The following is a 26877-nucleotide window of genomic DNA, read 5'->3' as shown; positions in this document are numbered from 1 at the left end:
TCTGCTTCCAGGTGAGGCTGACGCTGCTGCCCAGGACCTTCACTTTGAGAAGACGGATGAAAAGAACCGTTCAGACAGTGGATGAAGCCACAGACAGCAACGAGAGACAGGGGACAGTGAAAACTTTTAATCTGTGTTTAATTGGAGGTCCAGAAGGAGAGGAAGTGGAGAGTGGAGGAAGTCAGTGTCTGAGCGTACACGGGGTGAGAATGTCCTCAAACTGCTGGAAGACCAGCCCGCAGGTGTAAGCGCCCAGAGGAGTCTCTGCCGGAACAAACACAGATGCGTCCACACCTCTGCACATCACGTAAATCTGTAGCAAACAAAAGGTGTAAACAAAGTCATAGACACTCTGGTAACGATCCAGATCTCCTGATAAGGAGTAACAGCTCCACTGTAGCTGACGTCACAGAAAGTACAGAAGCAGAAGCTAGTGGCCTGTGTGTTCAGCTCAGACTTAAAATTCTTTACTGTGTGAAAGTACTCTTCAAGAATGAAGTAAGATTTCTTTTTTTGGAAAACAAAAATTGAGGGGCTTTGGCCACCAGCAAGCCCCCACCAAAGGGAGCTCTTCACACCAAAGGGAAAGGACTTGGATGGACTGGGTGTGAAGGGGTAAGAAGCCACGAGACCTGTATGTGGTCTGTCAACTGATCGTAGTGGCACCAACAACAATCACATTGTCATGTGTTAGAAAATGAGAAATTAAAGAGCACGGAACCATCGCATAATCAGGAGGGAGGTAGGCCCTTCGTCCCGTCATCAGGCAGGGAGGCACCTCAGTGTCTCAGAGTGATGTCATCATTGTAAGCAACCCCCACTCAAATAACAGGAAAGTGGGGTGGAGTATCCACACTTTTGGATGAAATCATAAAATAACAAGCATTAGCCTAACTAGAGATATTTTGGAATTAGTAAGAGAGTCTGGTGAGGATGCCGGATGCAAAGTTCACATACAAACACTGGCTGTATCTCTGTCTCCAGCCAGTGGCTGTGAAGCATGAGAAAAGTTGCCAGCTTTCTCTAGTGGGTGGATTGCAGAAGTGGCCCCGAATCTCCAGCCCACCCCATACCCCCAACAAGGGTCCTGGATGAGGAGCCGCTGTGGCCGCTTTTCCAGCCCTTTTTCTACAGGTGTCTGTTTAATGTGCATGGAGGGAGCAACACAGCCAGCCCCCAGACTGCACTGCAGAGCCCCTCACACACCTCTGTCTCTGTGGGGACTCTGCCGTGGCCCTAAGGACACGCCCAGCCTGACATGCTGGAGGATGAGTGTGCCCATAGAAGGGCTGGCACTGTCCCCTCAACACCCAGCTGGCAGCAGATGATGATGGGCCCGGCCAAGGCCAACCGAGGCTGGTCCAGGTCAGCAGGAGCCCCTGGACTCTTGGGCAAAAGCAAACACTTATTGGTATATACCACTGAGGTTTTGTGGCTGGTCATTATACAACTTTGTTGTGGCAATAGATAATTGAAACCAGAAAGAGACAGCGTTACACAACCCCCAGAGCAGCTACCCTTGGTTTCAGGCGGACGCTCAGCAGTAGCATCGTCCCTTGCGGCCACCAACGGCAAGTGGCTCTGCCCTTGGACAGGAGACAGACAAGCTGTGGGACAGTTTCACCGAGGACACGCCAGCTGCAGCACAGCCAGGGCCAGGCTCAGCGTGGTGCTGAGAAGGAGGAAAGACGCCGGAGAAGAGAGCACCCTTTCACTTTGTTTTGCTACTTTGCTGTTTCTAGTCACTAAGTTATGTCCGACTCTGGTGAATGCTGGAATGGTAACCTTCCAGGCTCCTCTGCCCCATGAATTCAAAATAGGCAAATTAGTGTTCAGGTTCAACCTGCGCTGAATTAGGCTCAGTTTAACCTCCATTAGGGGTTAAAGGTTGCATCAAGGGCAAGTGTGTGCACAGCATAAAGGCCCAGAGAGTGGTGAGCTTGGCAGGGCCAGCGTGGGGCTCCTCGTGGGGCGGCGGCAGTGGGCGACCTGTGAACCGGTAGTTTTGCAGGCGTTTGCATTTTAGCAATTGCGAGGCAGAGCTCTCATGTTTCTCGCATTTGGGGGTATTTGTGAAATTTCACAGCAAGGAAAGGCTGAAAGTACACGCACCTAACAATGCAGGCAGCACACAGGCCCCAGCAGACGGAAGCGCTGGGAGCAGGGGATTCATTAGCAACCGTTTTCCTAAGGTCATCAAAATTCTACCAGAAGAATGCCTGGGAAAACATGAAGGCAAGGCCAGGAGATGAGCTGGGGCCCCAGCTGACTGCTAGGAAGGGTGCATGGGTTAGGCTGTGGCACGGACAGCCCCAAGTCCCTGTGTCCTGATCTGACTGCATCCCCAGGAAGGGCCTGGGGTTTCGCCTCCCTCAGTCAGGTAGGGACCAGGGAAGGTGGCCTCCAGGCTGGATGCAAAGGAAGGGCACCAGGGACTCCCAGCCTGGCTGCAGTGGGACCTGGCAGAATGGAGTCCCACGTTCATACCTGGCCAAGAAGACCTCGGGGTCCTCCTTTCTGTATCCCCTGGGGGACTATCTTGAAGCCTCCTCCAGCCCCATGAAGACTGAAAGTGATGCAAAAGAGACCTGGAGAGGCCTTGAGTCAAGTGGGAGGGCTTTGGACTAAAACAAGGGGCCCCTGGGCCCACACTCGCAGCACAGACCGGGGAGCAGAGGGGGCATGGTCCTGCGGTCCCGGCAGCCATGCTGAGGAGCTGGCCCTGAGCGCGCTCATTCCTTGGCAAGACTGGAGGGCGCACCCCACTTGCTGTTCTCACGGCCCTCGGAGACCCCAAGGCTTTCCCAGCCCCTTCTCCCCACAGAGAGTCAGGGGCCCCAGGGTTATTGTAGGTCTCAAGCCGGCACAGAGTCTTTGGGTCCAGGCTGGTGCTTTTAGGGGGACAGGAGAACTCTTTCATATACGCGGTCAACTTTGAAAACTTTAAGTTCATTCAGGTTCAGGTGCCACTCAGGCCTGGCGCTCCTTTCCCCACAGTGCTCATTTCTGCCTTCACTGTTTCAGCCTCGGTCCTTCATGCCTGCTTCCCCTGCTGCCCCACAATGCAGGCATCTGATGTGCCAGGCTGCGATGGGCAAGCGGCCCCCAACTGGAGAAAAACTGGAGAGTCTTTGTCATTTTACATTTTACTGCTGGGGTTGAGGCGCTGGCACTCTTCACACTCCAGCCTCCCTGGACTTTCTCTGTTTCTTTTCATCCGATCTTGCCACCAGCCCTTCTCTCTGAGCTCAGAGGCCAGAACATGCAGAGCAGCAAACTGCATGTGGTGGGTATTTCTGACCAACAACTGGTCCCACGGATACAAGGCTCTAGCTTCCAGGCCCGCTTTCCTAACATCGCCAGCAGCCGGTGCCCCCATCCCCTTGCTGCTTGTATCAGGCAGGGTTCTCCGGATAAAAGGTCTACTCTGGAGGGGCTGGGGAGGCAGCCAGGCCCACGGAAGGCGGGTCTCTCTGCTCTACCTTCTACTAGGCCCTCTGAGGGGCCACACAGGCCCCCTACACTGGGGAGGGGTCTGCTTCACTCAGCCCACCTTTCAAAGTGAAGCTTATCCAGAAACACCCCCAGACCCCCAGGATAACCTCTCACCAAACCTCTGGGCCCTGCGCCTCAGTCAGGCTGAGGCACAACATTCAGAGCACACGACTTCACTGGGTTGGTCCTTCCAGCCGCTGGTAACACGGTTTTGTTGTTCTCTCCTGGCCCGAGGCCACAGGTACAGGGCTTACCTGCGTAGGTCAGGGCAAGCTGGACTGTGTCAAGGCGACAATGACCCTGATTCCAGTGCCAGACAAGAAAGCTCTGTTCCTGCCACCACTAGACATGGGTAGGTGGCCGTGGGTGGTAGGTCCCTCTCACCCAGGGGCCCAGGGACCCAGGAGCCCTGAGCCCCGGGTGAGGGCCCACCGTGGGCTTCCTGAGGGCCACAGGGATGTGGGGAGTCTGTGTGGTGCTCGTGAGTGACCCACACCTACACCCGTGTCCCGGGTGCTGTGGGACTTGGAAGGGTGGGGGCGGGGGGAGGCACGTGGGCAGAGGGCTTGCAGAGGAGACAGGAGGCACCTCCAGCAGCTCCGGGCCTGTGCACTGCCACGAGCGTGGGAGGCAAACAGAGCCTCCACAAAACCAGAGCTCACTCTGGCTGCCGCGTCTCTGTAGTCCCGGGGCAGCTGGGCCCTGAGCCCTGGCTTCAGGGCTGCTCTGGCCGTGTGGCAACTGCGACGTGAAAAGGTACTTCTTGGGGACATCCCTGGTGGTCCAGTGGTGAAGAATCGCCTTCATGTGCAGGGGAGGCAGGTTCAATCCTTGCTTGGGGACTTAGGACCCCACATGCCTCAGGGGCAGCTAAACCCACTCCAGGTAACTACTGAGTGGGCCTGCCCCAAGTAAGACCCCATGCAGGGAAATGAATAAATAACTATTAAAAAGAAAGAGAGAAAAGGTACTTCTTGCCTGTAGCAGCCTGAGGGGCTGGACCTCATACCTCCAGGAGAGGGTAGTTCCTAAAGGACAGTGTGTCAGAGTGCCTGTGGCCGAGGCTGATGTTTCGTGCTTCTGATTTCTCTGTGAGGCAAAGCTCTATTTTTTGGCTGCTCTGTTTTGGCCAGTAAGAGGCCCTGTAGAGACTTGCTTTTCCTTAGAATACTAATTCATGAAATTTCAGAGGCTGGGTTTCACAAGAGGAGGAGCTATCTTTATACACCTTAGACATGTTCAGAAATCTGGTTTTATACTGTGTTAATCTGATAACCAGGATGGTGTGATCACTCACCTTGAGCCAAACATCCTGGAATGTGAAGTCAAGTGGGCCTTAGGAAGCATCATTACAGACAAAGCTAGTGGAGGTGATGGAATTCCAGTTGAGCTATTTCAAATCCTCAAAGATGATGCTGTGAAAGTGCTGCACTCAATATGCCAGCAAATTTGGAACACTCAGCAGTGGCCACAGGACTGGAAAAGGTCAGTTTTCATTTCAGTCCCAAAGAAAGGCAATGCCAAAAATGTTCAAACTACTGCACAATTGCCCTTATCTTACACACTAGCAAAGTAATGCTCAAAATTCTCCAAGCCAGGCTGCAACAGTACAAAACCAAGAACTTCAGATGTTCAAGTTGGATTTAGAAAAGGCAGAGGAACCAGAGGTCAAATTGCCAACATCCACTGGATCATAGAAAAAGCAAGAGAGTTCCAGAAAAACATCTACTTCTGCTTTATTGACTACGCCAAAGCCTTTGAGTGTGTGGATCACAATAAACTGTGGAAAATTCTTCAAGAGATGGGAATACCAAACCTCCTGACCTGCGTCCTGAGAAATCTGTATGCAGGTCAAGAAGCAACAGTTAAAACTGGACACGGAACAACAGACTGGTTCCAAATTGGGAAAGGAGTATGTCAAGGCTGTATATTGTCACCCTGCTTATTTAACTTATATGCAGAGTACATCATGCAAAATGGCAGGCTGGATGAAGCACAAACTGGAATCAAGATTGCCAGGAGAAATAGCAATAACCTCAGATATGCAGATGATACCACTCTTATGGCAGAAAGCAAAGAAGAGCTAAAGAGCCTCTTGAATAAAGTGGAAGAGGAGAGTGAAAAAAGTTGGCTCAAAGCTCAATGCTCAGAAAACTAAGATCATGGCATCTGGTCCCGTCACTTCATGACAAATAGATGGGGAAACAATGGAAACGGTGACAGACTTTATTTTTTTTGGCTCCAAAATCACTGCAGATGGTGACTGCAGCCATGAAACTAAAAGATGCTTGTTCCTTGGAAGAAAAGTTATGACCAACCTAGACAGCATATTAAAAAGCAGAGACATTACTTTACCAGCAAAGGTCCGTCTGGTCAAAGCTATGGTTTTTCTAGTAGTCATGTATGGATGTGAGAGTTGGACTATAAAGAAAGCCAAGCACTGAAAAACTAGTGCTTTTGAAGTATAGAGTTGGAGAGGACTCTTGAGAGTCCCTTGGACTGCAAGGAGATCCAACCAGTCCATCCTAAAGGAAATCAGTCCTGAACATTCATTGGAAGGGCTGATGCTGAAGCTGAAGCTCTAATACTTTGGCCACCTGATGGGAAGAACTGACTCATTTGAAAAGACTCTGATGTTGGGAAAGATTGAGGGCAGGAGGAGAAGGGGACAACAGAGGATGAGATGGTTGGATGGCATCACCGACTCGATGGACCTGAGTTTGAGTAAGTTCCAGGAGTTGGTGATGGACAGGGAGGCCTGGGGTGCTGCAGTCCATGGGGTCACAAAAAGTCAGACACGACTGAGCGACTGAACTGGACTGAACTGAATCCAACCCTTGGGGGACTGCGGGGGGCTCCTTTGGGTCAGGCCACATGGGCTGCTGTGTGCTGACTTGCAACCAGGAAGGACCCAAACCCCGCCTGGAGCAGGGACTCAGGACTGGGGGGCCAGTGCTCCTCAGAGGGGAGGCTGTGCCGCTGGGGGCTGGCGGTGGGGGTGGGGCTCCTCTGGGCCTGGGGGTGAGGCTGAGTGGGGCCTGGCAGGGGCTCTGAGTGGGGACAGTGGGCGCTGCAACAGGCTTGGGCCTGAGACCCCCTGGCTGGGGAAGGTCTTGGGACCACATTCTAAATAGGTCCTGACTTGTGTGCCTGGGGCAGAAAGCCAGCTCTTGGATGGTGACCATCCCACCCTGCCTGTGTGTAACTTTCCGTGATTTGTCCACCTTCCCAGTGCCCAGCCAATTCATGCATTTACAAAACAACAGGAAATTGAAGCTTCTGAGAAAGCAGAACTGACATGAGGTAAAGTTTGGGCCCCATGAAGGACCACCCTCCAGCATCCGGTTCACTCCAAAGCTGGTCGGAGCTCAGCCTCGTGACTCCAGCTCTCAGTCCTCCTCACCGGTGTCCACACCCGCAGCCTCCACCCTAAGACATGTTCTCAGGGGAGCAGGAGGTGGCTGTGATGGGGGCACCCCCAGGCTCAGCTCCCGTGAAGAATGCAGTGATTGACATCCAGACGGAGAGCCCCAGACGTGACCACATCGTCTGGTCCCTGTTCAACACGCTGTTCATGAACATCTGCTGCCTGGGCTTCGTGGCATTCGCCTACTCCGTGAAGGTGGGTGGGCACCTGGGGGCGTCTCCAAGAAAGTGTGTGTGGGCCTGGAGGGGGCCCTGCCCAGACGGCGCGTGGGCTGGGGAGCTCCTGTGTGTATTGTCCTGTGTGTAGGTATACCAATGTGCAGGTCACGATGAGGCTGCAGGAGGCTCATGGGAGTGACCAGGGTCAACCTTTTATCCCCTGGTGGGATAAGGGGCCAGTGAAGGGGCCTGAGAGGAAGGGAGGGTGAGCCTGGGGCTCCTGGAGAGGCTGACAGTCTGCGGGGACGCAGATGGAAGCCCCGGGAGGGGAGGTGGGCCCATGGGCACTGGCCTGTTCAGACTCTGGTGAACGGGCAGGGGAGACTCACTGCTGGGGTGAACGGGCACTGGGGGGTCAGCAGGGGAGGGCCTGAGTCACAGGCCCGGCGGTCACCTGGACCCTCACCACCTCTCCCCCTCCAGTCTAGGGACCGGAAGATGGTCGGCGACATCACTGGGGCCCAGAGCTACGCCTCCACCGCCAAGTGCCTGAACATCTGCTCCCTGGTCCTGGGCCTCCTTCTGATCATCATATTTATCATTGTTTTTGCCACTAGATCAGTGCCGAGTTTCAGGCTACATTTTTCTACATTTTAGGATTTAACACAGCAAAGAGGCTGGCGGTAGCTGCTTATGGCCAACACCAAGTCCTGAACGGTCCACAGCAGGCTCCACAGCGCGGTGGCCCTGCCCCCAGACCGCGCCCCCCGGCCCCCCCACCCAGCTGAAGGCTAGTGAATTCAATAAAGTGCACTGACACTCCCCAGCCTGCCTCTGCGGCTCAGCACCCTCCCCCACCTCGCTGTGCTGCTCTGGTTTTGCTGGTTTATGGCTTCCAGATGGGAGCAACCCTGGAGCAGGGTCCCAGGATAGGGGTCCCTCCTTTCCCAAGGCCTGACCCTGATCCAAGGGCACTCTGTGTCTGGAACACCCTTGACCCTCAGGATCAGACAGTCAGTTGGCAGGGAGCGCTGGGTTAGGGTGACTGCGGCAGCCCAGGCTCTCTAGGGAGGGACTGCTTTTCATGTCTGGGGGCCCCGTCTCCCTCCCAGCTGCCAGGAAGGTCCAGCCTGCTGCTGCCTTCTCCAGCCACCAGGCCCTGTGCGGGCTCCTCCGGAGGGTGATGGGGGAGCAGTGGCCTGAGGGCAGCTAGAGTGAGGAGCAGCCACCTCGGCACCACACAATCTGGCCCTGGCTAAACCCTGGAAAGGTCAGCCCCTAACGAGGGAGGCAGCCCCTCCCCATCCTCTCAGGGCCCTGGAGGTGCGGGCACTGGGCAACCCAGGGCAGACACGCTCACAACGAGCCGGGCTGTGGTGGTGGAAGCACCACCCCAACTGATGTCCATCCCCCCTGTGATCCCCGATCATCACTCTCACTTCACCCTACATCCCCCACCCCTCAGAAGTGGCTGGGGGTAGAGGTCCCTGGGCAGGTCGTGGGGGCCCCCGGGGGGTGAGCAGAAGGGGGCAGCTCCAGGGAGGGTGTGTGTCCTGGAGGCGGGGCTGGACCACCTGCTTCTCTGGGTCTGGGAAGGACTCTGGAGGCAGGAAGCAGCTGGAGGCCAGTCCGGACCGCCATCATGGAGGGGGACTCATGCACGACCTGACCCCGGGCTGTGGGCTGCAGAGGGCAGGTTGTCAGAGCTCAGGAAGTGCAGGCTCCCAGTCACATGGAACTCTTCGTCCCGCTCTGCCACGGCCCCTCCCACTGGGCCGCACGTTCCCACATTTCCTGGAGCCCCTTGGGTGACTGGGCATCTGCACTGTGTTCCTGCCTTCTACCCTGACCCCCAGGACAGAGTGCGCAAACTGGAAAGCCCACCAAATGCCTGAGCCGGGGCGGAGGCTGGGGCAGCCGCCTGCCCTGCCCCAGGACTGTGCTGGGGATGTGGGCCAGTGAGCAGACCAGTGATGGGGTGGCAGAGCTGTGACCTCCCCAGGACCCACAGCAGAGAGTTCTGGAGACATTCACAGGTGTGTCCTTCAGGGCACAATAGAGGACAGATAGCCGGCACCCACCAGCCCTGGAGGCAGGATAGCAGATGAGGACTGGGGGCAAAATCTCACCACCTCGTGACCCCACGGCCTCTGTTGTGAACTGGTCTTCAGACCTGATCCCATGGTTGACTGAGAGCCGGGCCCTGGGCAGGGGAGCTTGCGGGCACATCCCCCAGGCTGTCCTGTGGTGGGGAGAGGGTGGGGAATAGGTGGGTCCTGGGTAACAGAGTCCAGGACTTGGGATTCCCAACATCTCAGGAAGTGGGCTTGGGGCCCAGGTCAGTATCTCAAAGCTGAACATCACCAGGTGCCCTTTCCCAAGGGGCATGTGGGCCAAGGAATCAGGGGATCCGGGCCCTAGTCACTCTCGGAGTGGGGCTGGCCCCTGTGGGCACCCAGCCCTGGGAGGACAGGAGCGGGAGCAGGTGGTGCTCCCAGTCCTCTTGTGTGCTCAGTGGCTCCTGGGTAAGAGCCTCGGACACGGGGTGGCTGCGGGGGGACTCTGGAGCGGCTCCCCAGCGCCCACCCCTGCAGGGAGGAGACCCAAACCAACATCCCGTCCTGGGAGAGGAGCGGACGTCGACCACCTCAGGGCCCGGGGGTGCAGGGGTGCCATCCCCACGACACTTCCCTTTCGCTCTCCAGTCTGCCCAAGAACCCAGATGGACCTGGAGGAGACTCTAGACGCAGTGGACCAAGCCCGGGAGTCCAGGTGCAGCTCTTATGGCAGACTGTCAGCCTGGCCCGGGGCACCCGGAGGCTGGCCTGGGAGCCTTGACCCAACGGGACCCAACTAGTGGGATGGCCTTGCTCCTAACAGGATGGTCCAGGCCTGGACATCACCACCCACAGCCTCACACACAGGTGAGGACAGAGACAGGAGATCACAGGAGTGGCCCTGTGGTCTGAAGAGAGTGGAGGCCTGGCCACAGAGCCGACCCGCCCTGTCCCTGGGCAGGGGGCACAGCCCTACGCCCAGAGCCGTCCTGCCGGCACGCCCGCTCCCCTGGAGCCACCCCAGGTCCCATGAGAAATGAGGGGGGCGGGGGAGGCAGGAAGGCCAGGCTGCACAGACACGCAGGCCCAGGGCTCCCAGGGGCTGCCAGATGCCCGGCAGGCATCCTGCCTCCGCACAGCCCGCCCAGGTCCCGCTCCTCCAGCCCGTGGGGGACCGCGGGAGGCTCCTTTGGGGCAGGCCACACGGGCTGCTGGGTGCTGCCCTGCACCTGGGAAGGACTCAAACCCTGCCTGGAGCGGGGACTCAGGACTGGGGGGCCAGTGCCCCTCAGAGGGGAGGCCTGTGCCGCTGGGGGGGCTGGCGGTGGGGGCGGGGCTCCTCTGGGCCTGGGGGTGAGGCTGAGTGGGGCCTGGCAGGGGCCCCAAGTGGGGACAGTGGGCACTGCAGCAGGCTTGGGCCTGAGACCCCCAGGCTGGGGAAGAGTCCCAGAGCCTCAACACAGCGTGATATGGGAAGCCAGTTGGCTGGGGCCTGGCGTGAAGCCCCCTCCACCAGCTCACTTCCTCTGCCCTTGGTGTAATTTGATTCTCAGTGGTTCCTCCCACCTCCCAGGACTGGCCCCAGAAAAACATTCAGGAAACGAAACTACTGAGCAGGCCCGGCCCCCAGCCCCTGGTGCTCCTGCCGGTATCCAGACCACATCTGCGCCAGCTCTGCCTCAGGAAACATACATCTCAATCCTGCTCATCTGCATCAGCACTAGGTTCCCTCTAAGCCAGAGATGATCAAGGAGGAGCACGAGGTGGCCGTGCTGGGGGTGCCCCAGAGCCAGGCGCCCATGACGACCACGGTGATTAATATCCGCAGCGAGACCTCTGTTCCCGACCACATCGTGTGGTCCCTGTTCAACACCATCTTCATGAACTGGTGCTGCCTGGGCTTCGTGGCATTCGCCTACTCTGTGAAGGTGGGTGGGCACCTGGGGGCGTCTCCAAGGAAGTGTCTGGGAGCCTGGAGGGGACCCTGCCCGGATGGCGCATGCACTGGGGAGCCTCTGTGTGTAAAGGTCTATGTGCATGTTCTTTGCGTGTGTGTGTGGTGTGTGTGTGTGAGTGTGGCTTGGGGGATCATTCCCAGTGAGACTCATGGTGAGGTTGCCTGGGTGCACATGGGGTGGAGGTGGGAGTCTGTGTCTCTCGCTCCCCAAGACGGCCTCCTTCCCAGCCTCATCAGGGAAGGCACATCCTTCATACTCAGCTTCAGAACTCGAGTCTGGTCCAGAAACAAGAGAGGTGCTGAAAGGACACTGACCCCTGGGGGGTGAGTGGCCGGTGAAGGGCCCTGAGAGGAAGGGAGGGTGAGCCCTGGGGCTCCTGGGGAGGCTGACTCTGTGTGAGGACGCAGACAAAGGTGCCAAGAGGGGAGGATCTCACCGGCCACTGTCCTGCTCAGACTCCAGGGAACGGGAGTGTGAGGACCCATCGGGGTGATTGGGGCCAGCAGGGGAGGGCCTGAGTCACAGGCCCAGCGCTCACCTGGACCCTCACCACCTCTCCTCCTCCAGTCTAGGGACCGGAAGATGGTCGGTGACATCACTGGGGCCCAGAGCTACGCCTCCACCGCCAAGTGCCTGAACATCTGGGCCCTGGTCCTGGGCATCTTTCTGACCATTGGATCGATCGTTCTTCTCGTTTTTGTCTACCGGGGAGCCTACCAGATGAGTTTGGAGATGATGAAAAATAGAGGATACTAGCCGCTGTCCATGGAGGCAGTCCAGGGCCTCCACTGTCCTTGGATGGTTTTGCACCTGAGGCACGGGCCCGACCCTCCCCTAACACAAATGCAGCAGTTTATAGACCCAGATTGTCAACCATTGAATCAATAAAGTGCCCTTGTCTGTGAAGCTGCTGTGATGTCTCCTGCGGAGGGAGCTGTGACCCCGGCGGCCTCTGGGGAGCCCAGAGCGGTCAGCTGCAGGCTGACGGAGAGGGCCAGAGCAGAGCTGGTGACCCCACCCGGGTCAACAGGAACCCCCAGAGGAAAGACCCCTTCCTGCCCTCAAACCCGGCGGGCCCTGCTGGGTGGAAGGGTCTCGCAGACACTGTTGTGAGCCTGGGATGCAGACAGGGAGATGGGGCCCCTCCTAGCCCAGTGCGGGGACAAACACCCGGACACCGCTCCCCAGGGGAGCGGGTGGGGGGCCGCACCCCACCTGCGGAGCCACTGTGCCCTGCACGGGGTGTCCTGGGTGTCACCCCAGAGAGGCTGAAGGAGTCCAGGCAGCCACAGGCTGCTGCTGGGGAGTGACCCCGCTCCACACGCCCTCTGGGGACCCAGGCTCTTCTGGGCTCACTCAGGGAGTGCAGGGCCAGTCCTGTCCAGCTCTCGCTGAAGTCAGCAGCTCTTCAGGGTGGGCTTCCCTCCTCCTGGCACCCAGAGGGGATGGTCGCCCAACCCCCACTGGGCCCTACCTGGGAGCCAGGCTGGTCTGGATCCTCCCTGGAGGACGGTGACTCAGATGAGGTTGCCCACTCTCTCTTGGGTCCCACGCGTGAGCACAGGGGCTCAACCTCAGGGATGCTGAGTCCTGCAGGAGGAGAGGCTGGCAGACTGCCTCGGAGTCCAGGAAGAACTGTCACCCAGGCAGGGACGGGGGGACAGACGTGTGACCCTGACCCCAACCTCTGAACCCCCAACCCCGGCAGGCCGACTAGGGGTCCCCACATCCTCTGTCAGGCAGGCAGCAGTCATGAGGGGTGGTGGCACTGAGTGTAACCCGCCTGAGCCTCACCGATTTGGGGTGAGGGTCCTGCTAGGCGGGAGACCCCTTGGTGCAGGCCGCAAAGCCCCATGTTCTGGACCTTCTGAGAATTCACAGGAGGCCCGAGGCATCAGGCAGGGGAAACTGAGGGACCTTCCCTCGACGGTCCTGGGTGCTGACTGCTGGGCCGTGAGCAGCTGTGGTCCTTGGAGCCACAGCCTGGCCTGGTTCCCAGTGGACGGTCGCGTGTCCTCTGTCAGCAGTGCGTGGACGGGGCTGGAAGAGTTGGGGGAGCGGCAGGACAGAGCAGGAAGGTTGGAGCCCTGGGCCAGGGTGATGGGGGGGCCGGCAGCGCGGCCAGGAGGCGCCACTGGTCCCTTTTCCAAGTAGCCCGTGGGGAGAAGACTCTGCCTCTGCTTTGCCTGGACTGGGCCTCGGAGGAATTCAGAAGACAGGGCTCGTTAAGATGCCAGGTTTGGTCCCAGCTGGGGGAGGGCAGAGCAGGGCAGATGAGTCCCGGGTGGGGGTGGGCAGAGGTGCCCCGGCCTCGCCCCTGGCTCTCTTCCTGTCACTGCTGGTGTGGGAAGATTCTGCCTCCGCAGCCCACCTGGCAGGGTCTGCGCCGCTGGGCAGCGTCCCTGCCGACTCCAGGGCATTGCGGGCTGCTGGCTCCTCCCCACCTCAGAGGCAGTCCTCCCCGACCCTGGGGGCGTGCCTGCCAGCCGTCCCTCCTCCAGGGCTTCCTTGGTGCTGCCCCTCCCTGCTCATGGGTGTCAGACCCACAGGGAGAGGGCCTCCCTCCTGGCCCACCCTGGGATCCCAGCCTCCCCGCAGCCTCTCCAAGTCAGGGGGCTGGGGTAGGGACAGATTTGGGGGGAGAGGACCGGCCTGTGGAATCAGGGGACGAGGGGGTGGCTCTGCTGCCCCTCTACACACCCCAGCCCAGCTGGCGGTGGGCGGGTCTGCCCTGCCCCTCGAGCGCCCCCGCGTCTGGAGGCCATGGCAGAAGCAGGGATGGGGCTGAGGTCGAGGGCAGGGCAGGGCAGGGGCCACTCCTCCATCTGAGCAGCACGGGGCTCTCTCTGCAGTGGTGGACGCTGTGCTCCTGTCGCCTTGCGGGCAGGAGGAGCCTGCGGGGCCCCGTGAAGGACAGTGACGAGAGGGACGTGCCACAGGGTGTGAGAGGGAGCTGGGAGCCGGAACTGACCAGCGTCCTGGCCTGACCGCCCTCGGACCCCCCGAACTCCTGCTCTTCGCTCCCTGGAAACTGTTTAGCCACCAGCCAGCTGCCGGCCGGGACCCTGGCCTGCTAGCGCCGCCCCCTTTGTGGGACCTCCCGAGACTGCTCTGGACCATCCTCGCTGTGTTGTGACCCCGCCATCTGGACTTTCCTGGAGCACAGTTGACTTGCCACCCGAATCTGCATTTCTCCAACTCCAAATCCTAACGCGCCAATCTTTTTTTTTTCTGCTGGCTTCTGAGGGTTTTGTTTGTATTTTCTGTCGGTTTTGTTCTCTGTTTTGTCGACAGAGCCGAGGGTGTTCTGTGCCCAGCGTGGCCCTTCCCTTGAGGAACCCACACCCCAACCCCCTGACCAGTTACGACAGACCCAGCCCAAGGCCCCAGAGAGGCCGGGCCCTGCCTAGAGCAGCAGAGCACGTGGGACAGTGCGGGGTGGGAGGAGGTGGGCTCGGGCTCACGTCCAGGCTGGGACTCTCAATTGCCCCCTCCCCAGGTCAAAACACAGTGCCCTCACGTACAAATGCTTCCTTTTATTTCATGGTGGACAGATGCCTGTATAAGCTGCAGGAAAAAGGGGTGACTGCCTCGGGCTGTGGGCAGGGACTAGTGGCCTCCATGGTTCTGTATGAGCTCCGAGAGTGCTTGAAGAATCATCAGGGAGCCGGTGGACACAATGATGATGAGGATGATAATCAGAAGGAGGCCCAGGACCAGGGCGCAGATGTTCAGGCACTTGGCGGTGGAGGCGTAGCTCTGGGCCCCAATGATGTCGCCGATCATCTTCCGGTCCCTAGACTGCAGGGGGAGAGGTGGTGAGGGTCCAGGTGACCGCCGGGCCTGTGACTCAGGCCCTCCCCTGCTGGTCCCCCAGTGCCCGTTCTTCCCAGCGGGGACCCACGCCTGCGCGTCCCCTGGAGTCTGAGCACCACAGCAGCTGGTGAGCCCTCCTACCCTCCTGGGGTCTCCAGCTGCTTTCCCACAGGTAGTCGGCCTCTCCAGGAGGCCCGGGGCTCACTCATCCTTCCTCTCAGGCCCCTTTACCGGCCACTCACCCACCAGGGGACAAAAGGCTGACCCTGGTCATCCCCACGCACCCCCTGCAGCCTCATCATGACCTGCACATGTTTACACACACACACACACACAGAACATGGCATCTGGGCAGGGCCCTCTCCAGGCTCCCAGACACTTCCTTGGAGACGCCCCCAGGTGCCCCCCCCACCTTCACAGAGTAGGCGAATGCCACGAAGCCCAGGCAGCAGCAGTTCATGAAGATGGTGTTGAACAGAGACCACACGATGTGGTCGGGCACGGCGGTCTCGCTGCGGATGTTGATCACCGTGGTCGTCACGGGCGCCTGGCTCTGGGGCGCCCCCAGCACGGCCACCTCGTGCTCCTCCTTCAGCACCTCGTAGGCTGGGGGCACCGCCCCGTGGGCCCCAGTGAAGAAGGGCTGGGATGTGCGGTTCATGGCGGGGACGGAGCAACTGCGGTCCTGATGCCAGCACACGCTCGGGTGGCCCTCCTTTACCCAGGAGTTTCAATTTCTCCTAAGTTTCCTTTTCCTGGGCCGGTTTCATTTCGTAATTGGAAATGGGCTGGTCCTAGGAGGTGGGAAGAACCACTGAGTGTCAGGTTACACTGGGGTCAGTGGGAGGGAGGCTCCTTCCCCAGAGGCTGGAAGGGGCTGGAGGTTTCCTTCCACCCTCCCAGGTTCCTGGCTTGAACTCCCCTCTGTCATAATAAAAAGACAGTTTAACAGGAGAAAAATAACAATTTACCAACAAGTATACCTCCTGTCTATGGGAGGGACACAAAAAAGTTGAGCAACTTCTCGAAATGCTGAAGCCAGCACCTAAATGCCATCTGAGCTCAAGATGAGAGGTTGTGTAGGGCAGGAGAGGTCTCCTTGGGGAGGTTACCCCGAAAAGCACAGAAATAAGGGTGGCTTACTGCAGAGGTCAGTCCTTGCAGCCTCCATCCATGAAAGTTTCCAGGAAATGTGGTCGCCCCCTGGCCCCAGTACAATAGGGGAACCCTTACAGGGAGGTTTGCCTTGTACATTAAATGTCTCTCGTAGGTTGACTTCTACACAGCCTCAGAATTAAAAATAACCAGTTAAAATAATCAGTGTACCAAAGAGGCTTATTTGGGGTTATGAATTCTACTTCCCTTAACACCCAAGTCAGAGGCCCTGTGTTAGCCACGCCCCCTTCCCTAATTAGGGATGTGGTCTGGGGACCCTTCCCCAGCCTGGGGGTCTCAGGCCCAAGCCTGCTGCAGCGCCCTTATCCCCACTTGGGGCCCCTGCCAGGCCCCACTCAGCCTCACCCCCAGGCCCAGAGGAGCCCCGTCCCCACCGCCGCCCCCCCACCCCCGAGGGGCACTGGCGCCCCAGTCCTGAGTCCCCGCTCCAGGCGGGGTTTGAGTCCTTCCCGGGTGCAGGGCAGCACCCAGCAGCTTGTGTGGCCTGCCCCGAAGGAGCCTCCCGCGGTCCCCCACGGGCTGGAGGAGCAGGACCCGGGCGGGCTGTGCGGAAGCAGGACGCCTGCCAGGCATCTGGCAGCCCCTGGGAGCCCTGGGCCTGTGTGTCCGTGCAGCCCGGCCTTCCTGCCTCCCATGCCCTCCTCATTTCTCATGGGACCTGGGGTGGCTCCAGGGGAGCGGGCGTGCTGGCACGATGGCTCTGGGCGTGGGACTGTGCCCCCTGCTCAGGGACAGGGCGGGTCGGCTCTGTGGCCAGGCCTCTGCTCTCTTCAGACTTCTTGAAAAGAGCCAGTTATTTTACCAGCAAATAGATTTACACACAGGAATAACAGATAGCTGCAATTCAGGACAAGAAAGTCATAGCAAAAACTGTAAACACATTCAGGAAACAAAGGGGAAGATGTTACTTAACAGAGAAAAGGAGGCAGTTGCAGGGGCGGCTATGAAAAAAGTCCATCGGAGAATCGTGGTGAGTAGGGTGGTGATGGTTTCTGTGGTCTGAGTTGCAAGGACTCTCATTGGCTGGAATTGTTGCTGGTGTGAGGAAGTACTCCTCTCCTCTTCTAGGTTCTCTTGGCTGGTCTAAGAATTGTCATAAGACTGTTAGGACAAAATCACACAAAAGTTTAGTAACATGTGTACATGGGAGAGACCCAGGAGAACTGAATCACCATTGAAATGGCCAAGACCCTCACCTTAAATACCATCTTCAACTAAAGACAAGGGAAGATGCTGGGGTAGGGTTTCATGACTTGAAGGGGGCAATTGACCTGGAAATAGAAAAGCAAATGTTTGGGAAACAAATGTTTGCTGGGCCAGGGAGGGACACTGGGACACAGACTGGACTCTGATCTCCAACAAACCTTTTATCCAAAGTATTTTAGGCTGTTATGGGGAGGCAACAATAAAAACTTCCCATATCTTCTGTTTGTTTTCTTTTTTTTTTTTTAAATAAATAATCAGCCTAAATTAATCCTTACGCCAAAGAGAAACATTTTGGGATAGTAAATTTTGCTCCCCTCCAGTGGGTACTATCGTTACAGAATGTCACAAGAAAACCAGAACCAACCTTTCGGCCAATACAGTATGCGGTCGTGAAAGCCCCCAGCTCTCCTCGGGTTGTGCACAGGCTTCTGATCATGTTTTCATTGACCCAGGGGAAAAACTCTCCAGGCAAACCTGGAACCACGTGTGCCTCCTGGAAGTTTCTGGTTAAGGTGTTATGGAGGCTAGATGACCAGGAAGAGGCCTCTGATCCCTCATGAAGAGAAAACAGAATGTAAAAACAGCAAGAGCACACTGCCCTTTACCCTCCAGCTGTCACCCACCTAAGACACGCCCCAGCACAGACACCGCTGCCAAACATCCCCTCGTGAGGGGCACTGAGGGCGCTCGTGAGCTGCAGCGTCTGCGGACCCTCAAGTCAGAATAGAGGCGTCAGCATCAATCAACCAAGGCTACCTCAAATTATGGATGTCCCAAAGCTGACAAATAGCCCGATTTACATGGATTGCCCTTCAGTTATCTTACAGATCTTGTTTTTCCATCTCAGGGTTGGATTGCTTTGAAGCAAGGAATGGGGCATGGAATTAATTAAGGAATCTGAGTCCAAGTTGGAGTTGGACAGGCATATAGGCTAAGCTCTCTCACCCTTAGTGCATCATTGGTCATCCCAAACAGGAAGACATGTCCCTCTATACCTCCAACAGGAAGGCCTCTCCGCTTCCCATCCAGCAGGAGGAAGCAGGTTTCTATCTGCCGCCCCCACCCCGCCAACAGCCCAGCCAGAGACCTCAGAGGCCCAGCTCCCAGAAACCTCGTTACTTTGGACCCCTGGCTCCTACAATGGACTCTGATTATCACGGCCCCTCCCAGCTCCCCCTTCTCCCTAGAGTAGCGAGTTCTCCCTCCTGGTTCTCTGGGTCTTCACACGTTCCACCATGGTTCGCATACCCTGAGTTGCATTTCCTCTGCTATTCCTGAATAAACCTGTCTTGGCTGGTGCTGACTGGGAAAAAAACGCACAAACTAAATGTTGAGAATTATGTTTTATTTGGCAGACGAAACTGAGGACTTAAGCCTGGGAGGCAGCCTCTCTGAGGATAAGGGAAGAGCCAGGACATATTTTGTTTTGCAACAAAAGCCAAGTAGTCAGAACATCAAAAGATTACTGTTACTTAACGAAAAAGCAGACATCGTAAGTAATGGTTTAGTACTGGTCTATGAATGGGAAGATGCAAGTGTCTGGGCTCATCAGAATCATTCCTTTGGCTGCACCTCAGCTCTCTGGGTCCAGGGTCCTGGGCTTTCCTGTTCAGAGTCCCCTCAGAGGGGCGGCTGGAGGAGCCAAGGGCTTGTCCACAAATCCTTGTTTACTGATGTGACAGGTGACATTCTATGCCTGCAAGTTTTCCTGTGCTTTCAATTCTTGACCTACAGAGTACGCTGTATAGTTCATATTTATTGAATTCCAATATTCATTAGTTTCATAAGTTTTTCTTGGGCCATAAAAGTACCCTAGAAACTATAAACCTTGTTACCTGCCTAACGGACACCTGCCTGTTTGACCCATCTGGGTCTTGGGCAGACTGGGGAGTGAAATGGAAGCGTGGTGGGGGTGGCCGCCCTGCACCCCCAGGCCCTGAGGTGGTCTGTGTCCGCTTCTCTCCCAGGATGGGGTGCTGGGTTAGGTTTTCCTCCCTGCTGGGCCAATTCCAGGCACCCTCTCAGCCAGTGCCGTGGCTGAGGCTCTTGCCCAGAAGCCACTGACCCCATATGAGGGCAGTCCAGCACCACCTTCTTCCGTGTCTATCACACCTCCAGGTCGGGGGGTGACTGCTGGGGTGGGCCACCCATTGCCCAGTGGCCACACTGAGAGCTAGACTTGGGTCAGGCCCCCGTGTGAATTCATAGTTAACAACACTCTGCCATTTTGTCATCTGTCATTACTTTTGTCATTTTGTTGTTCTTTATATTCACTTTGTGGGCTAAGTAACTCAGTTGTGTCCAACTTTTTGTGACCCCATGGACTGTAGCCCTCCAGGCTCCACTGCCCATGGAATTTCCCAGGCAAGAACTGGAGTAGGTAGTCATTCCCTTCTCCAGGGGAGTCTTCCTGACCCAGAGATCGAACCCAGGTCTCCTGCATTGCAAGCAGATTCTTTACCCTCTGAGCCACCAGGGTTTGTTTTTGTACTTTTTAGCTGGCATCTATTTTCACTTATTCATGCAAAACTTATCTGCTCAATCTTTGACACCAGAGGCACCATGAAGTTCATACACTTATGATGCAGCGTGTCCCAGAGCTGCAGCCAACTCCTACCCACATCTGGGGCTGGCCTCTCAAACACCAGGAACATGTGCCAGTTGTGAAAAACTACACAGAAAAATAGTGGAGTGGGGAATTCTTGAGGCCCATCTCTCCACAAAAGCAGGAAAAAACTTGCAAAAAATATCAGAATGAACATTTTCAGCCTCTGAAAGTAGAGAAACTCTTGCAGAAATCAGAGGAGTGTTTAATCAAGAAAAAATAGTGTAATTTTAGTACATGCTGTGCTGCATTTTAACTCACCCTGGTTCCATCCCGCACGTCTAAGCTGTGCGGCAGCCTTGCAGACAGCAGCCTGTAATCCATTTCAGACTCTTGCCAAAGTCTGAAGAAGCAGGAGAACTTCCTAACTCATTCTGTGAGGCCAGAATCACTGAGACACTAAAGTCAGAGAGACAGACTACAAAGAAAAACAAAGACCAATATCCCTTATGCGTATAGGTGTAAAAATCCTCGGCAAATTCTAGCAAACTGAATCCAGCATATTATATATACACCATGACTATTACCAGCTGGAGCTGGAGCCAAACTCGAGGTCAGCTGCTCATCACTCCATACTCAATGTTTGACAGACAAGTTTTGTTGGTGGGAGAAGAAAGATGCTTTATTCAGGAAGCTGGCAACCTGGGGAGATGGCAGACTGGTGTCCCCCAAACCACTTTTGAGTTGCTGATCAGGGCAAGCGGTTTTAAAGGAAAGCATCAAGGGTTTGCAGGTAGCAGCTACATGCAGAGCAGCACAGTCAGCTCTAACCAGCATCCTGAAGTTGGTGGTGCAGGGTCTGGTGAGCATCATTTTATTTGGAGTGAAGTGAATCTTCAGCTCCAGGGTTGGGTTGTTCTTGTTTTCTTGAGGCCAGCTTTTGGAAGTGTGCCACATGGAGCAGCTTATGTCATTGCTACAGTCTGGTCATCATGCAGTTAGCTTTTTCCCTCTGGTGGCAGTTTTCAGATCAGTTCAGTCGCTCAGTCATGTCCAACTCTTTGTGACCCCATGGTCTGCAGCACGCCAGGCCTCCCTGTCCATAATCAGCTCCTGGAGATTACTCAAACTCATGTCCATCGAGTCAGTGATGTCATCCAACCATCTCATCCTCTGTTTTTCCCTTCTCCTCCCGCCTTCAATCTTTCCCAATATCAGGGTCTTTTCTAGTGAGTCAGTTCTTCGCATCAAATGGACAAAGTATTGGAGATTCATCTTCAGCATCAGTCCTTCCAATGTATATTCAGGACTGATTTCCTTTAGGATGGACTGGTTGGATCGCCTTGCAGTCCAAGGGACTCTCAAGAGTCGTCTCCCAACACCACAGTTCAAAAGCATCAGTTCTTCGGCGCTCAGCTTTCTTTATAATCCAACTCTCACATCCATACATGACTACTGGAAAAACCATAGCTTTGACTAGACGGACCTTTGTTAGCCAAGTAATGTCTCTGCTTTTTAATATGCTATCTTGGTTGAACATAGCTTTTCTTCCAAGGAGCAAGCATCTTTTAATTTCATGGCTGCAGTCCCCATCTGCAGTGATTTTGGAGCCCTAAAAAATAAAGTCTCTCACTGTTTCCATTGTTTCCCCATCTATTTGCTATGAAGTGATGGGACCAGATGCCATGATTTTAGTTTTCTGAATGTTGAGCTTTAAGCCAACTTTTTCACTCTCCTCTTTCACTTTCATCAAGAGGCTCTTTATTTCTTCTTTGCTTTCTGTCATAAGGGTGGTGTTATCTGCGTATCTGAGGTTATTGATTATTTCTCCAGGCAATTTTGATTCCAGCTTGTCCTTCAGCCAGTCTGGCATTTCTCATGATGTACTCTGCATATAAGTTAAATAAGCAGGGTGACAATATACAGCCTTGACATACTCCTTTCCCAGTTTGGAACCAGTCTGTTGTTCCATGTCCAGTTCTAACTGCTGCTTCTTGACCTGCATACAGATTTCTCAGGAGGCAGGTCAGGTGGTCTGGTATTCCTATCTCTTGAAGAATTTTCCAGTTTATTGTGATCCACACAGTCAAAGGCTTTGGCATAAGTCAATGAAGCAGTAGATTTTTTTCTGGAATTCTCTTGCTTTTGCGATGATCCAAAGGATGTTGGCAATTTGATCTCTGGTTCCTCTGCCTATTCTAAATCCAGCTTGAACATCTGAAAGTTTATGTTTCACATACTGTTGAAGCCTGGTTTGGAGAATTTTGAGCATTATTTTGCTAGCATGTGAGATGAGTGCAATTGTGCAGTAGTTTGAACATTGTTTAGCATTGCCTTTCTTTGGGATTGGGATGAAAACTGACTTCTTCCAGTTCTGTGGCCACTGCTGAGTTTTCCAAATTTGCTGGCATATTGAGTGAAGCACTTTCACAGCATCATCCTGAGGATTTGAAATAGCTCAACTGGAATTCCATCACCTCCACTAGCTTTGTTTGTAGTGATGCTTCCTAAGGCCCACTTGACTTTGAACTCCAGGATATCTGGCTCTAGGTGAGTGATCATACCATTGTGATTATCTGGGTTGTGAAGATCTTTTCTGTATAGTTCTGTGTATTCTTGCCACCTCTTCTTAATATCTTCTGCTTCTGTTAGGTCCATAGCATTTCAATGTTCCCTTGGTATCTCTAATTTTCTTGAAGAGATCTCTAGTCTTTTCATTCTATTTTCCTTTATTTCTTTGCATTGATCACTGAGGAAAGCTTTTTTATCTCTCCTTGCTATTCTTTGGAACTTTGCATTCAGATGGGAGTATCTTTCCTTTTCTCCTTTGTCTTTCACTTCTCTTCTTTTCTCAACCTTTTGTAAGGCCTCCTCAGACAACCATTTTGCCTTTTTGCATTTCTTTTTCTTGGGGATGGTCTTGATCACCGTCTCCTGTACAATGTCACAAACCTCCATCCACAGTTCTTCAGGCACTCTGGCTATCAGATCTAATCCCTTGACTCTATTTGTCACTTCCGCTGTGTTGTAAGGGATTTGATTTAGGTCATACTTGAATGGTCTGGTATTTTTTTCTACTTTCTTCAAGTTAAATCTGAATTTTGCAATAAAGAATTCATGATCTGAGTCACAGTCAGCTCCTGGTCTTGTTTTTGCTGACTGTATAGCACTTCTCCATCTTTGGCTGCAAAGAATATAATCAATCTGATTTCAGTGTTGACCATCTGGTGATGTCCATGTGTGTCCATGTCCATGTGTAGGGTCTTCTCTTGTGTTGTTGGAAGAGGGTGTTTGCTATGACCAGTGTGTTCCCTTGGCAAAACTCCGTTAGCCTTTGCCCTGTTTCATTCTGTACTCCAAGGCCAAATTTGCCTGTTACTCCAGGTATCTCTTAACTTCCTACTTTTGCATTCCAGTCCCCTATAAGGAAATGGACATCTTTTTTGAGAGTTAGTTCTAGAATGTCTTATAGGTCTTCATAGAACTGTTCAACTTCAGCTTCTATGGCATCAGTGGTGGGGCATAGACTTGGATTACTGTGGTATTGAATGGTTTGCCTCGGAAATGAACAGAGATCATTCTGTCATTTTTGAGATTGCATCCAAGTACTGCATTTCGGACTCTTGTTGACTATGATAGCTACTCCCTTTCTTCCAAGGGATTCCTGCCCACAGTAGTAGATATAATGGTCATCTGAGTTAAATTCACCCATTCCAGTCTATTTTAGTTCACTGAATCGTAAAATATCTATGGTCACTCTTTCCATCTTTTGTTTGACCACTTCCAATTTACCTTGATTCATGGCCCTAACATTCCAGGTTCCTATGCAATATTGCTCTTTACAGCACCAGACCTTGCTTCTATCATCGGTCGCATCCACAACTGCGTATTGTTTTTGCTTTGGCTCTGTCTCTTCATTCTTTCTGGAGTTATTTCTCCAGTGATCTCCAGTAGCATATTGGGCACCTACTGACCTGGGGAGTTCATCTTTCAGTGTCCTATCTGTTTGCCTTTTTGTACTGTTTGTGGGGTTCTCAAGGCAAGAATACTGATGTGGTTTGCCATTCCCTTCTCCAGTTTAGTATTAGTATCTAAGAAACAACTAAGGGATGTGCAACAGACACTGTTATCTATGTCCTTTGGGGAGGAACTAAAGATTCTGTGACTGATAGATGATGGTTGATTCACTGTTTAAATTGTTACCTGCTTTTCTGGCCCAACTGCTGCTATTTTTATCACTACATATTCATATCTTTTAGATTAATTCTTGAATCAGGCTTTTGTGACTCAGGGGAGGTCCCTAGGAGACTAAAGCCTTTTTCTACAAAGAAGAATCAGGTCACTTGGAAGGGCCTTTGTACCTGGGAGAGCACTTGAAGGTTCCTGCTGGGTTTCATGACTAAAAGGGATTTATTCCAGAAATGCGACCATGGTTTAAGAATACAAGTCAATTAATAAAGTCAAAGTAATTAATACATGGTATTAATAAATGAAGAAAAAACACTATGTGATTATCACAATTACTGCAGACAAAGCATCTGACAAAAATCCAACAACATTTCATTGTAGAAGCATTTCAAAAGAAAAAAGCACTTCTTTAACTTGATAAAGGACATCTACAGGAAAGGTACAGCTCATATCACACTTAAAGGTGGAAGACTGAAAGCTTCTCGAAACTGTAGACTGCTTTGGGAAGTATATAGTCATTTTCACAATATTAATTCTTCCGATCCAAGAACATGATATATCTCTCCATCTGTTTATGTCATTTTTGATTTCTTTCATCAGTGTCTTATAGTTTTCTGCATACAGGTCTTTTGTCTCTTTAGGTGGGTTTATTCCTAGGTATTTTGTTGTTGTTGCTATGGTGAATGGAATTGTTTCCTTAATTTCTCTTTCTGTTTTTTTGTGTATAGTGTATATGAGTGTATCCTTATCAAATTGCCAATGGCATTTTTCACAGAACTAGAACAAAAATTTTACAATTTGTTTAGTAACACAAAAGACCCCAAACAGCCAAAGCAATCTTGGGAAACAAAACAGAGTTGGAGGAATCAGGCTTCCTCCAGCTGATTCCTTCCTGTAGGACTTCCTTCCTGGAGGAATCTGACTTCAGACTATACTACAAAGTTATTATAATCAAGACAGTATGGTACCGGCACAAAAACAGAAACATAGTTCAGTGAAACAGGGTAGAAAGCTCAGAGATAAACCCACAAACCAACGGGCACCTTATCTTTGACAAAGGGGCAAAAATATACAATGGAGAAAAGACAGCCTCTTCAATAAGTGGTGCTGAGAAGCCTGGACAGCTGCATGTGAAACATGAAATGAGAACACCTCCTGGCCTCCCCACTGGCCCCGGCGGGAAGTCTCGCACGCACGGGGCTGCAGGGACCTGTCGCGGCGGGAAGTCTCGCACGCAGTGACCTGTCGCTGATCAGTGGCCTCTCCCCAGGCCCAGCACGTGCCTGTTGTGGCTGAGGGCGCCGCTGGCAGCTGGCTTGGGGTGGTCGTGGTGGTGGCAGTCCAGCTGGGCCAGCAGGTGCTGGAGTGCCAGTGGTGCTGGGGTCCATGGGGCCTCTGGAAGGCCATGCAGTTGGAGCAGGAGGACTTGGGGATGGTGGGCATGAACTGCATGGAATTCCACTAGGGCAAGGCCATGCCCCTCATCTTTGTGGGGGGCATGGCCCAGGGTGGCACCATGCTGGATGCCCATGCCAATGCACTGGGGAGAGGAGACCACATCATCCCCCGCATGCTGGCTGTGCACCAGGCCTGGTCCAAGTAAGGCTGAGAGAAGCTACAGCTGGATGAGGCAGGCATGACAGGCAAGGTGCTGGACACCGCCACGCAGGCCTTCATCCTGGAGGTGATCGCCTAGCACTGGGAGCCAGCCTACATCCACTGTGACAAAGACTGCTTCACCCTCAAGTCCAACATCAACCTGTCAGCCTCTTCCCCAACTCCAAGCTTCTGTTGGTGATGCGGGACAGCCTCTGTGCACTCCCTGGTCACCCACAAGGTCACCATCACTGGCTTCAACCCTAGCAGCTACCACAACTGCCTCACCAAGTGGAGCAGGCCATCGAGGTGACGTATGCCCTGAGCATGGAGGAGGGCAGGGACAAGTGCCTGCCGCGCCCTACGAGCAGCTGGTGCTGTACCCCAGCACCCCCTCAAGCTCATCCTCTGCAGTGACAGCATCCTGTATCAGGATGAACTCATCCGCAAGCCCTGCAGCCCAAGTCCAAGATCGAGCTCCACAGACCAGGTCCTCAAGCCTGTGAACCTGGAAGCTCTCTCCAAGTGGACTGGCCACATTCCTGGGGATGTGTTGAGGGACATGGGCCAGATGGCTCCCACGCTGGCCCAGCTCAGCTATGACCCCTGTGCAAACCCACCCAATTACTACAACACCATCCCCACCCCATGGTCATCAACCGCACACACTAGGTCTTGAAACAGGGACTATAAAACACCAGTCAGTCTGAAAGGCTACTTTCAGGTGAACAAGAACAGCACCTCTTCCCACCTAAGAAGCTCGTGATTTCCAGATCTCTGCAAACGGCTTTGTTGCCAGGAGAAACTGCGTTAGAGTGGAAATTAGACCTTTAATCCAAGCATATTATTTGCTGTTATATTAATCGACAAAACAGGCTGCTCATGAGGAAGGTATATGTATATGTTTGCAAAAGCTGGATTTTTGAAAACTTACTTCATCACACTCTATCTTAGGACAATCTGGGGTAGAGAACCAAGAGTGTGGAAGTAGTCTGTTTTTGAAACTTTGATATTTTGCCTTTTTCCCCTTGAAAACTTTTTTAAGAGATGGATTTGCAGGACTGTGTTGGTGGCTTTGTCTGCAGGGACAAGGCCCACCACCTGTGCCTCTCCTGTAGACTTTTATTTTTTAATTCAAAGAATCTATTTAAGAGTTTAATATATGAGGTCTTCTTTGATTCTCCTTTTCTCTTTGGTGCTACTTAGTTTCACAGAAGATATATATATATATATATACATATATATATGTATATAT

The 26877-nt window shown here is 53.8% G+C and overlaps 3 protein-coding genes and 1 pseudogene across 3 annotated transcripts; 3 read left to right on the top strand and 1 right to left on the bottom strand.

The window, feature by feature from the left end:
- Nucleotides 1-6828: 6828 nt before the first annotated feature.
- On the top strand, nucleotides 6829-7906 carry LOC122706752 (interferon-induced transmembrane protein 3-like). The gene is made up of 2 exons (XM_043922195.1): nucleotides 6829-7117; nucleotides 7564-7906. Exons 1-2 carry the CDS (start codon nucleotides 6932-6934, stop codon nucleotides 7735-7737), a joined length of 360 nt encoding a protein of 119 aa, XP_043778130.1. The 5' UTR covers nucleotides 6829-6931; the 3' UTR covers nucleotides 7738-7906.
- A 2308-nt stretch (nucleotides 7907-10214) lies between these two features.
- LOC122706748 (interferon-induced transmembrane protein 1-like) lies at nucleotides 10215-12001 on the top strand. The gene is made up of 2 exons (XM_043922181.1): nucleotides 10215-11065; nucleotides 11663-12001. The coding sequence occupies exons 1-2, from the start codon at nucleotides 10880-10882 to the stop codon at nucleotides 11849-11851; spliced, it is 375 nt and encodes a 124-aa protein (XP_043778116.1). The 5' UTR covers nucleotides 10215-10879; the 3' UTR covers nucleotides 11852-12001.
- A 2610-nt stretch (nucleotides 12002-14611) lies between these two features.
- On the bottom strand, nucleotides 14612-15683 carry LOC122706741 (interferon-induced transmembrane protein 3-like). The gene is made up of 2 exons (XM_043922171.1): nucleotides 15324-15683; nucleotides 14612-14896 (listed from the first exon to the last, which is right to left on the bottom strand). Exons 1-2 carry the CDS (start codon nucleotides 15570-15572, stop codon nucleotides 14705-14707), a joined length of 441 nt encoding a protein of 146 aa, XP_043778106.1. The 5' UTR covers nucleotides 15573-15683; the 3' UTR covers nucleotides 14612-14704.
- Nucleotides 15684-17030: 1347 nt separating this feature from the next.
- Nucleotides 17031-26388, top strand: LOC122677208 (annotated as a pseudogene).
- Nucleotides 26389-26877: the final 489 nt, after the last annotated feature.

Source organism: Cervus elaphus, chromosome 2 (genome assembly GCF_910594005.1).
Source record: "Cervus elaphus chromosome 2, mCerEla1.1, whole genome shotgun sequence".
Taxonomy (NCBI): Eukaryota; Metazoa; Chordata; class Mammalia; order Artiodactyla; family Cervidae; genus Cervus; species Cervus elaphus.
Note: the sequence above shows the minus strand (reverse complement) of the source record. Positions and strands in the feature narration are given on the sequence as shown.